This window comes from Hesperophylax consimilis, chromosome 1 (assembly GCF_061612785.1).
Source record: "Hesperophylax consimilis isolate HC1 chromosome 1, BYU_Hcon_1.0, whole genome shotgun sequence".
Classification (NCBI taxonomy): domain Eukaryota; kingdom Metazoa; phylum Arthropoda; class Insecta; order Trichoptera; family Limnephilidae; genus Hesperophylax; species Hesperophylax consimilis.
In genome coordinates, this window is record NC_142836.1 from 8,777,006 (window position 1) to 8,790,124 (window position 13,119).

At 36.4% G+C, this 13,119-nt stretch overlaps 1 protein-coding gene across 1 annotated transcript in view; it reads right to left on the minus strand.

Annotated features, from left to right (window-relative positions):
* LOC149426231 (ras-like GTP-binding protein rhoA) overlaps positions 1-13,119 on the minus strand; it is a 636,906-nt gene that overhangs the window by 52,279 nt on the left and 571,508 nt on the right. Inside the window, exon 3 of the mRNA XM_089636151.1 lies at positions 7,351-7,438. Within this exon, the coding sequence (XP_089492277.1) occupies positions 7,351-7,438 (88 nt within the window). The remainder of the gene's footprint in view (positions 1-7,350; positions 7,439-13,119) is intronic.

Sequence of the window (13,119 nt, forward strand, 5' to 3'; positions counted from 1 at the left end):
TTTACAGTTTTACGATTGATTTTTTATATGTACCGTTGAATAGCATAAAGTGTATATAGGCTACTAATACTGTACAGTATACAATTATATAGAGATACTATTCACTTTAAAATAATTTTGATCGGTGTTTTTTTGTTATTTTTCTCTTGGACCCTATTCCTATATATATGGGAATAGTTTTTATGGATCTATCCTGCTCTGAAAAAACAGTAACTGTCGTAATTCGAGTCGGACGTGTCGGACTGTGCTCTGCATCGCAACTATCTGATATGGCGACCAGATCATCCCAAGCTTGGGAAACAATTACCACGGCCCTAAAGGACCTCACGGAACAAATAGGAGGACTTAAAAGTCATATAAAGGAGCTCAACATCAAAATTGGTGAGCAATCCAATATTATTGTCACTCAAAATTCTACCTTCGCCCATCTATCGGCGAAGATAGTAGCACTAGAGGCGGCATACCGTACGGAGGGGCGCGCAACCAGCGATCCGGGTGCCCCACCCGCCCCGCCCGCCCTACCTGCGGACAATATCCCGACACCATCGAAAATTCCGGAGGTTGTCGAAATATTTCACAACGGTGAAGATAAACCTGAAGAAACGGAAAAACCGAAGAAAAACAGAAAACCGAGAAAGAGGAAAGTGGTGCCTGCTGCGCAACATCAAGAAGAACCAAACCGTCCTTCTCTCGACCCGGAAGACCAAGGAGACTGGAAAACACAAGCCCGCAAACCTCGGAAACGCACGCGACCAATAACGGGTACTAGGAAAGACACCTCTTTACGCGCCGTCGAACGTAAATTCTACATTCACGCTTGGCGTTTTAGCCAGAACACCGAAATTGCGCATATAAATACCTTTCTTAGGTCTATAGAAGCAAACATAGATTTTGAAATTGTCAAATTGAATGCGAAAGGGAACTACAGTTCCTTTAAAATTGGCGTTCCTCAAGACAAAGAAGACACATTCTTAAACGCAGCAAATTGGCCGGCAGGAATTTCAATTTCAAAATATAAATTCCTAGGAAAAAGCGTGCCGACTTAATGGCGATACTAGAATTAAAATATCAAAATGTTCGTGGCCTAAACACGAAAATAGATGAATTTTCAAGAAACGTTATCTCACAAAATTCAGAAGTAATTGCTTTGACAGAAACATGGTTGCAAACCTCTGTTTTTGACAAGGAACTGTTTACCGATCAGTATACAGTACATCGGCGTGATCGAGACGGGCAGCGAGGGGGAGGGGTACTTCTTGCTGTCCGCAAACCACTTGCATCGATGCGCTTAAAGGAACTAGAAACAGACGGCGAGCATCTATGGGTAAAGGTAGTTAAATCTAACTTTACCGTAGTCATATGTGTTACGTATTTTTATTGCTCAGACGATACTGAAATTAGACGCAACTTCTATGAGCATCTAGATACTAAATCAAATTTATTATTGAATAAAAATATTATTATACTGGGTGATTTTAACCTACATAATAAACCTGAGGACGTGTTAAACGACTTTAAATATTTTTGTGGTTCAAATGGATTAACTCAGCACAGTGAAGTATTAAACCGTTATGACAATATCCTGGACCTCGTCCTAAGTAACTTGTCCCTGTGTGAAGTGACTAGAAGCGAAGAGCCGCTAGTCAAGGAAGACCATCATCATCCAACACTGGCCGTCGCGGCGCGTCTAACGCGAGCCGCACCATCACATAGCAACGGCCACAAACATCACCGCGCCCGCGCCCGCCCCGCCTCGTCTACACACAATATCAACTGCTACTCGCAATATAACTTTAAACGTGCTAATATAGAACTGTGTCAAAACATTCTGTCACATTTTGACTGGAAATTTCTTAAAAGTATACATTCTGTTGATGTTGCGGTAGAGTATTTTTATAATGTTTTAACAAGTGTTTTTGATTTATGTGTTCCAATTAAGAAGTCAATAAATGTGAGTGCAACCTACCCGGTATGGTTCACAAAATCAATTATTGACAAAATAAAAATCAAGGAAGCGCATCGCAGAAAATATAGAGTACACAAAAAGCAATCAGACTACTTATTGTTTTCTGCGATGCGATCCGAGCTCAAAAAAGATATTGTCATAACTAAACGACAATATTTAAACAGAATTCAGGACGGGATTAAAGACAATGTCAAATGCTTCTGGGATTTTATAAAATCACAGAAAGCTAACTCCAGGTCACATAACGGCCTGAATAGTGGAGACAAATTTATAACGGACTCAGAATCTATCTGTCAGAAATTTGCAGACTACTTTCAATCTGTGTATGATAGTGAAACCCCTAATCTTAGTACAGATTTTACGCGAACAGAGGTCCCATGGAACGTAGGTAACATTTCCCTAAGATTAACGAGCCCGACAGAGGTAGAAGCTTATATCCGTAAACTGAAGACTGACAAGGCTACAGGGCCGGATGGAATACCTTCCAGTACTATCATTAGCATAGCGCCAATGATAAGTGAAGCTCTTTGTCATATATTTAATACCAGTATTTTGACTTCTACTTTCCCCCAGATATGGAAACTGACCCGAGTCAGTCCCATTTTCAAGGCTGGTGACAAGACAGACGTCAAAAACTACAGACCGGTAGCCGTATTATCAGTGCTACCAAAACTATTTGAAAAAATGATTTGTGACAAATTAAGTCTCCAGATTATGCCATTCATTGGAGAAAATCAACACGGTTTTCTTCCAAAGAAATCAACAGTCACAAATCTGCTTACTTTCTCGAGATTGGTAGCCACCGGTTTAGACTCAAGGCACCAAACAGATGTAGTTTACACCGACTTTGCCAAAGCATTTGACCGTGTTAACCATGATATCTTACTGAGGAAAATGTTTAAACTAGGCTTCGACCTACCAACACTAAACTTTTTCTCATCATATTTAAAATCCAGAAAACAATTTGTTTCGGTAAATGGACATAATTCAAAAAAATTCTCAGCGAAATCTGGAATTCCTCAAGGGTCTAACCTCGGACCGCTGTTGTTTCTAATACTAATAAATGACATCCAAAACTATGTTAAGAATAGTAAATGTCTACTGTTTGCAGATGACCTTAAAATTCTAATGGAAATAAGCTCCCAACAAGACTGTCTTAAAATGCAAGCTGATCTGGATGCACTATCTGAATGGTCGTTGATAAACAAATTAGATTTCAATACAAAAAAATGTGTCACTATGTCTTACACTCGCTCTTTAAACACTATACTTTACGATTATAAGATAAAGGGCGAAACACTATCACGTGTAAATTCCGTAAAGGATCTCGGTGTCGTCTTTGATCCCGAACTGAAATTCTCTGGCCATATATCGCAGCTCACTCAGTCTTGCTACAAACTTCTTGGGTTCGTCATTAGGACATGCAAGCAGTTCAATAACCAAGATGCTATGTTAGCATTGTTCTATGGCATACTGAGAAGCAAGCTGGAGTATGCGAGCGATGTTTGGGCACCGTATCACCAGAAGTACATTGAAATGATAGAGCAAATCCAGAAGAAATTCCTCAGGTATGTCTATATGCGGACGCATGGAACCTATCCCAGATTCATGCACCATATCGACTTACTTGAGGAAACCAATTCTGTGAGTCTGGAAACTAGGCGGAAAGCAAGCCTAGCCACTATATCTTTCAAAATTTGGAACAATTTTATTGATAGCCCATTCCTCTTGGGATGCTATGATTTATATGTACCAGACCACTACAGCCGAAGTCGATACCATGACTTATTTAGAGTACCAAAAGGCAAAACCGACGTCCTGGCAAAGCATAGCATGACGAGGGGAGTGGTGCTGTTGAACGAACTAGCAAAGAATTTGGATGTAAATGACTGTTCTTTAAACGACCTAAAACAATTATTGAAGAGTCACTTACCCAAATGCTGATATGATGTAAAATTATACTGTTTGTAAAATTGTACTGTAACTGGAACGAATGTTCTGTTGTACAATTAAAAAAAAAAAAAAAAAAAAAAAAAAAAAAAAATATGTGTGTATATTTTATTTAATAAATATTATAATTTTTGAGGTATTATGTTGTTAAAATCAAAATTCCCAAAATTCCCCGTCCAGGGGAATATTCCCGGGAATGTTCCCGGGAATATTCCCCAGAAATAAATTCCCGGGAATTTATACATCACTAAGTGATACACACTCGGTCAGAAAATATTCTACCTAAAATTTTCATTTCATTGCTACCTAATTTCGTTTGCCTTTTTTACCCAAAACACGAAAAACGATATCGACATAAAATACATAAAGTTCACCACTTTGTTTCTTTTTAGTGTCTCTGACTTAAATCTAAATGTTTCGTTTTATTGGAAGAAAAGGGTGCCAAGTTCCTCGACTAGTATTATTTCAAAGGCAGTTTTGGGGAATGACCCTTCAAATTATAAACATTTATTTTAATCGACCATTACGGAAACGGGGGCGATAAATAAAAAGCTGGAATAAGTGTTTATGCAGAAGCGCCCCCCGCGGCACCGCAAGGGTTAGTTGGTTCCTTCTGGAAATTTCGGCTTAATTAATCATAAGCCATTAGACATCATAGGTAACAGACTGGATAAACATTACACATAATTAATTGGCGGGACATTTATGGGTTGCGAAGAGTTGAATAATTGGTTTAAGAAGTCAATTTGTTTGAATTATTATAGTTTGAACATTTCACATTAACTTTTGTAATGTACTGTGACTGTAGGCATTTAGCAGGAATCTGTAGGTACTGTACTATCATTCTATGGTATGTTTTGTTTGTTCTACTCAAATATAGCGTTAACGGAACGTAGTTAACCCTTTCATTACGGCACTTTTGTTTCCAGATATGCACCATTATTAAGGCTCGATAACACCTTAAATAGATATATTCAAGATGGATGTTGGAGCCATATTAATTAAATAAAAAAAATTGTTTGAAAAATTTTAATGCATAATTTTTTTTGTTCTTACCAATATAGATATATTTAAAACTGATTTTTATTATTTTTTGGCATAAAGGAGTTATTTTTTTATTAGCAAGAGTAAAAACCTACCATAAAAATTATTATTCATTTTTTTAATATCAAACAAAGTTAGAAAAATAATAATTATGGACACCAGTCGAACAGAACAAAACAGCCTAAACGGGATCTGTAATTATATTTACGGTTTTTGTCGGTGGAACAAGGACTGCAAACTAGCGGAAAAATAGACGCCATGAGAAATATCCTTCACAAGGAGGTTCCACAAAATCAAGAAATTTTTTTTCTTCTTGTTCATCAGGGTTAAGCAATCGTCATTCGATGTTTCCATTGCAAACAGTAACTAAATACATAGATATTAAAGATTTATCTAAATTGTAGGATATGATTTGAGGTTTTTACGGCGATAAGTATTATCGTTATTTATTTTTGGGGTAGTATGCCGTGTTGCAATGCTTTCTTTTTTAGCCAACGTATTGGACAGTCTTACAGTGTAAATCATCAGGACAGAGATGTGTAATGTGGCTAAACAAGGAGGTACCGTAACACGTCATAAACCTCCAATTTAATCTGATAACGAAATGTGCTGACAAATGAAAACATTTTGTCTAAAATATCATCTATGGTCAAGTGTTGAACAAAATGATGTAGCTGTATTAACACTGGGAACAATACCAGGTACAAAATCAAGTAATAATACATTCATCGAAATAACAAAACTAACCGAGTAACTTCGGAATAGTTTCCTTGTATTTTGATATAACTTCATTATTGAGAAGGGTATTATGTTGGACATTGAAATGATTGTTAACTCGCCCGGAACAATTGATTGGTTGAAGATATATTTAACTAGAAAGGGATTGAGTTATTTTTTTTTTGTTAGATGAACGCCGGATGGGATAGGAATGGATATAAATAAGATACCTCTTTACGTCTCAGCCCAGAATAAAGTTGTATCCAACAATATTCTAGTTTTCAGATAAATGAAAAAATTGAAATCAGTTATGTTTCATTACATTTTATATTTAAGGCGATGTCATACGTAATAATGCAAAATCATGTGTTTTTGGTTTGAAAATTTGGTCGCCTAGAAATGTTTCAGATGCTTTAATTAAATACTGCGAGTAGAATACATCTTGGCCTTTGGCCTATTTTTTAGATAAGTCTTTTTATAAGCCCAGAAAAAAATAATGTAAAGGCCTATCAAAACTGCTTTAAAGTTCAAAATCTCCTACTTACAAACCCATTTTCGGTTATGATTTTATTGAATAATGTGGAAAATTAAGTTATTTATAAAATGATCGAAAAAAAAAAAATATTTATGCCTGAACAGCCACAAAATAAAATAAAAGGCACTTTTTGGCCATGTTTTTTTCTTGCATAAATCAAAACGGGCGGATGATGTTAAGCGGGAATTTAAACCTTATCGCCATCTACGTAAGGGTTGTTATTGATAGCGGCTCAATTTAAAATATTACACGACGCAGTGCATCGCCTTAAAATAAAAACGCACCATTCTCAAGTGTTTTAAATGAAAAGCGATAATTTACTAAAAGTTTATCAAGAAACCTGTTAATTTATTCGTAATGCTTGCAATCCCGTTTATTACTGGAATTACAAATAATTTAAAGAGATTTTTAATAAATTAGAAATAGTTTTTTTTCTTAATGAGGAGGTCGTTCAGAGTTAAAATATTAATTGTCTGCTAAAATATATTATTTTATTCTTCATGACAAGCACCCGCTCAACTACCAAAGCAGTTTGTAAGCAGTACGTAATTTATAATGTGAGGTGAGGTTTGTCCGGGCGGCGTATGCGTCTGTCCACAAACTGCGCGGCATGCCAGATCGGGAGAGACTGGTTAAGGGAGACCTTTTACCTCTCCAGCAGGACTCTCAGAACATCTCCTTGCACCGCAGAGAGGATGGATTCATACTTCCGTCACTCCTAGATACACTGACCCCCAGATTCCTACACACCCCTCATACCTTATTCCTTCCAAGAACTTCCTCTTCTGCCTTTTCTAAAAGGACCCTCCTTGCAGCATTCTCAAATATGAATTAGGCTCCGAGGGGAAATATGTGTGGAGCTACGTAACCAAAAAAAAAACAGAAAATAGTTGTGAATTTGAACAGGTACGTGTTTTAATTTTGAAAACTTCTTTCAAAAGAAAGTATGTTGTTTTGAATGTTATATAGATAATTTTCACTTATTTATCAAATAATACAGTTCACTGTCCATATTTCTCACTCTACGCGTAATCCCTCTGTTCAATGGGCTTAATGGTAATACCTAAAAGACCACTACAAGAGCACTGATGTCTTGCGTTAGAAATATTGATACGAGTAGCAATAATGATTTCCTCACCCGAAGTGTCCCAAACCGAAAAGGTGATTTTGTAATCCGTCACGTTGTAGGTTGCGCTGTATTTCTCGAATCCAGTGGGGGTATATGCCTGAAACAAAAAGAAAATAAAATTAAGAATTAATTTAACTGAATATATTAAATAAGTTGAACTTTTAATCCACACAATTATTATTGCAAGGAGTCGCAGCGGGACCATACTTGGAAAATGATGTAAGGTGAATGGAAATTTGTAGACACAAGGAGAAGGTTGGGTATATGACAGTCGTGAAATACCTCCCTGATTGGTCAGATCTGGTTCAAGGGGAAAGGCTGACAGAGAAAAAAGGGTAAATGCAGGTAACTCCATTAATGGAGAACTGAAAGCGATTAGCGCTAACAAAAAAAATAGTTGGACACCGTTATGAAATAATTAATTTCATAAACATGCAATTGTTTGACCTCAACTTAAAGTAATTGAAGGATCGATTCGTATTGCGAATTGGGGTTTTTATTGTTTTTCTTTTTAAATTATTGGCAGTACCGGATCCAGGAAAGAGCTACACAGGGCAGTGAAGATGGTTGCTTTCCGTTTCCGACACTTCTTGTGGAGACTTGAAAATCACGAGTCGTGTTTGGAGTAGTTTTGACTACTCGAAATTAGCGAATGGCATAGCGGTCATGCAATGGCGTGAAAGCCACTCACCCGAGGCTAATAATTATTATCAACATGTTTACAACACCATCTCAACCTATGTAGCACTTATCAAGTAACACCTAACGTTAAATCCCATATCAATTGACGCCCACCGTGGTTTTCTGGTGGCCTGTTTAAAAACTCCCTATCAATACGTACCCTGATGTATGATCTGAGGAAGAATGAAAGTAGACTGAATGCTGTGGAAATGAGATCCCTGAGGCAAATGTGTGTAAAACAACGTATGATTGAGTGAGAAATGCGTAGATTTGCAAATAATGCAAGGCTTGTGTATCGAACGCAATGCTACCCAAAGGCCGCAAAGCAGCTTTCTGACCATGGGAAAGCTAGTATTTACATCGTATCCCCTCCCCAGCCGGCGAGTACTGAGTACAACGCGCGCCCGGACACAGTATTTACATGGTATCCCCTCCCCGGCTGGAGAGCACTGGGCACAACGCAAGCCGTGGACACAGTATTTACGTCGCATCCCCTTTCCTTTGCCTAGGCGAAGCCAGGCCAAACACTGAACGGCGGCGGTCAGCCAATCACCGCAAACCACGATAAAGCTATAAATATTTCTCTGTTCATATATAATTGCGCAAATTAATGTTAGATTTACGTGAGTCTCGCCGCAATAATGCTTAATAAAAATATATAGGTTGAAAGGCTGGACTCGCGTCTATGATGTAAAGTAATATTGAAATATGTAAACATTAATATTAAGTAGTCATAAGGATTTCCTCACACCAATGTCGGTCTGAGAACCCATTGATTCATATTGTACAATTTATTATAAAACATTAAAAATGCTAGGGAAAAACAGTTTTCATGAGATTAAGCGGGGTAAAGAGTACTATTGAATAAATAATTTTAATATTGACTATTAAAGTCATATGAAAACACACGAAGCTGCACAAAAATGCACCTCGTTTACGTGGGGCGGTTCAGACGCGCGCACACGATGTGGGCACGCTCCCGCTACTCCTATATATACCGCGCGTAAAGCGATCTCAAGTCTCCCTCTTCTGAAATCTACTCTGACCGCTTCAACTTTGGACTGCTTCACCCGCTGGAATCACTACCACCGCCTTTGACTTCTGACCTTGCGCTTCCTTGGACTACCTACTGCTCTCTCCTTGGATACACGACATCACAGCAACCGGAAAAGGCCCTGAACTTAAAGCAGCTCACCGACTAGAAGATCCAGTACCCCACTATTTACAGTCAATGTAAAGGACTTGCGTCTGATACAGCTTGAGAGGGACGCTGGGCATGTAGAGCTAATAAACAAAGAAAAGAGTGTAACGAGAATATATAACGTGAATGTGAATGGTAAAAGAGGTCTGGGACGCCCGAGGAAAACATGGAACGATGAGGTGAACCACATACTTTAGTTAGGACATGTCGGAGTATGTATAAGATGACGCATGATTGTGAATGAGGCAAGAAGTGTGTTTGTCAAGACTGGGCGTGATGATAAATTAGTTTGCTTTTATCACAAAACCGATTCAGAAATAAATACTATTCTATTAAATAACGCATTTTTGACGGATATTAAAATTTTTATATAAAAAAATATATAGTACATACCCCCTCCCAAAGAAATGATATATAAATATATAGCACATAACCCCTACCAAAGAAATTATATAAAAATATATAGCACATACGACCTCCAAAAGAAACACACTATCGATTCAATTTTTTGGTATAATCCCAGCATATAGTATCTTGTGTTTTTAAAAATGGTTGCCGAAATAAATTTGAATGCTGTGCCTTTAGAAACAATATTTTAAATATCTTATAATATTTTTAGATTCAAAGTTAAAGAAAGAACATTCACACTGAGTTTTAAATAATTGTTTTGATTAATTGTCCAATTTCAGTGTAAAAGTAATTTTAATAAAATATAATGTAAAATGAAGAATAATACAAGGAGTAATAATAATGAGTGTTGTTTAGAAACGAGACAAAGTAAACGGGAAATTCACCCAAATCGATTTACAATAACAATATCCTACAGAAATGTCACATCCCAAAGCCATTGAAAAAGGATCGAGAATATTATTTTTACCGTATAAAGATCATATTAAAGCATAACTATAATGGAATAGCTCGATGTTACACAAATGTGACTACAAAGCGTCCAACATAGCCCCCGTTGATTTGCCGCATAGCATGTACTTGCCCAGAGCGACCTGTGAAGATATACGCAGGATAGTCAGTCAACTAAATAATTCCAAGTCGCCAGGGATTGATAATATTAGAATGTTCGACATTAAAAAACATATAACTATTCTATGTCCGATAATTACTCATTTAATTAATAAAATCTTATCTCAAGCAGTTATACCGAATGAGCTTAAATGTAGCATTATTAGGCCAATATACAAAGGGGGAAAGCACACTGAAATGGAAAATTATAGACCTATCAGTATATTGCCAGCAATTGAAAAAATTCTAGAAAAATACATCTCCGTAAATTTAATAAAATACCTAGAAAGTTTCTCCATTATTGATCAAAACCAATACGGATTTCAAAAAAATAAAAGCACAGAAATTTTACTTCAGGACTTTTCCAATTACGTAAATCAAGAACTCAATGATAAAAAACATATTCTTGTATTATTCATAGACAACTCTAAAGCGTTTGATACTATTGATCCGAAAAAACTATTACAGATATTGGAGGCGATAGGAATTAGGGGAAAATTACTAAAACTTCTCAAAAACTATTTAACCAATCGACAAATTAAAGTGAAACTCTTTCAAACTTACAGCAAAGCTAAATATATGTCAACAGGAGTCCCGCAGGGGTCAATTCTCGGGCCAACATTATACATAATATTTGTTTCACTCATGAATAAAATTTTCACCTTTGTTAAGCATTACGTTTATGCTGATGATACGGCGCTAGTCATTGCGCATGAAGATTTATCTATTGCAATAAAACTCATGCAGCATGATTTCTTTTCTTTACAGAAATGGTCACATGATGCCGGCCTAATAATAAATTCCAAAAAGACTAAATTGATGCATATACGATCTCCACATGCCAAATACACCATCACGCCTATAATAAAGTCGCATACATCTGAGTGTATACACAATTCTTCACAGTCCTGTAAATGTGGAACCATTGAACTGGTACAAACTTATGTATATTTGGGGATAACTGTAGATGCGCACATGAAATGGAATACACACGTTAGCAACATATGCAAACGCCTACGAGCTATTGCGGGGCGAATTTACAAAATTAAATATTTTATGCCTATAAGTACGTTAAAAATAATATATTTGTCACTAGCGGAATCTACAATCAGATACGGAATAACGTCATGGGGAAACTCCTGCAAGACAAATATAGGTTACATCCAATCAATTCAAAACTCCATGACTAAGCTTTTGGTAAACAAACGTATTTATGCACAAAGAAGAGATATTAAATTATTATATGAGTCAGTTAACGTATTATCTGTTCGAGGAATATTATGGTTAAAAATTATATGTCAAAACATAACGTCAGATTCAATATACAAAGAAAAAGTAGATCATTCATATGACACAAGATTCAATAGAAATGAAGGTATGTCCATTCCGAAAATTATAATTAAATACGGACAACGGACTTTCTCTTATCTTGTGCCTACCATATTTAATAAGATTCCAATAGACATAAAAATTCAATCAAATTGCACCCCCGAATTAAAAAATAAAATTAAAAAATGGTTAATAGATCAAGCTTTTTTATACTGATATTGTTTATAATCTTATGCATATATATGTATATATTTTATATATATATATATATATATATATATATATATATGAATATGAGTAATTTGCCTGTGTTACAACTGACTGTCTTTGTATTTTATTATTTTGTATTGTAGTAAGTTAAAAGTTTCTTTTTATTGTTTCTTTTTTATATATGGCTCTGTTTTTGTGATTATTTAAGTTCTTATTTAAATTCTTCTGTATATATTTTAATATTGTGATTTCTCGCTTTTTGTATGCTTTGATAATATATTATGTTAAACTGACCTGCTGACAAACTGCTTGAGCAGTTTAGCGGGTATAATTAATAAAAAAAAATAAAAATAAAAAAAAGAAGAATTATTCACTTCTCACCTAACGTAAAGTTCTGATGTCCAACCTAATGTAATAGAATTGTCTGTATGATATTCATATCATGTTAAGTGAGCTTTTATAATTGGGTTGTTCTCACTCTCAACGTGTATCTAAAATCCGTTAATAAGTTAATAAATGCGATCATGAATTGTTATTATTTTATTTTTGTAAATAAACTCCCCACGGGAGGCCCTGAAGGATTTTTTTATATATCTTTGTTGTCATGTCATCTTTAGGGAAAGGAAGGAGAGAATGTTTTGGGAAGGAAAAATGTACGAGAGGTGGGTAGGGTCTGGGGGTATATGTGTCCAGGAGTGACGGACGTATGAATCCATCCCTCCCACTGCGGTGCAAGACGATGGGTCGAGAATGTCCTGCTGGAGAGGTCGAAAGGTCTCCCTCAACCTGTCTCTCCTGATCCGGCCCGCCACACAGCAGGTGGGCAAACGCATCCGCCGCCAAGACCTAGACAAACCTCCATGAAACAGCCATCCATGCTAAGTCACCAAACGTAGAAAACCACCTGGGATGACCTATGACAGGGGTGTTAGTTATCCAATAAATGGTTCCCAGGGTGGCGGTACCCATACTCGCCTCACAAATCGAATTGCTATTCAAGGATTTGAAAGGAAAGAAAGACAAATATAAAATGCTGACTGAGATTTCGAAAAGCACGGACGATGCTTTCGGCACTTACAGTAGATGGAAAACGGTTTCAGAAGAATAATATAATACGATCCAACGACAATGAATAACTAATAATATTTGCTTAGTTTGCGTAGCACCGTTTTTGTGAAAACTCACCTCAAGGACGATGTTACAAATTTTAGAGCAATGAATCTATTTACGTAAAGAAGAGTGACTGTAGCGTGCGGTGTGGATGATTGATTTGTATGCAAATCTACCCTTGATCTTCAAAATAAGTGACTGGCTGTATGAGAATTCGACAAAACCCCTTT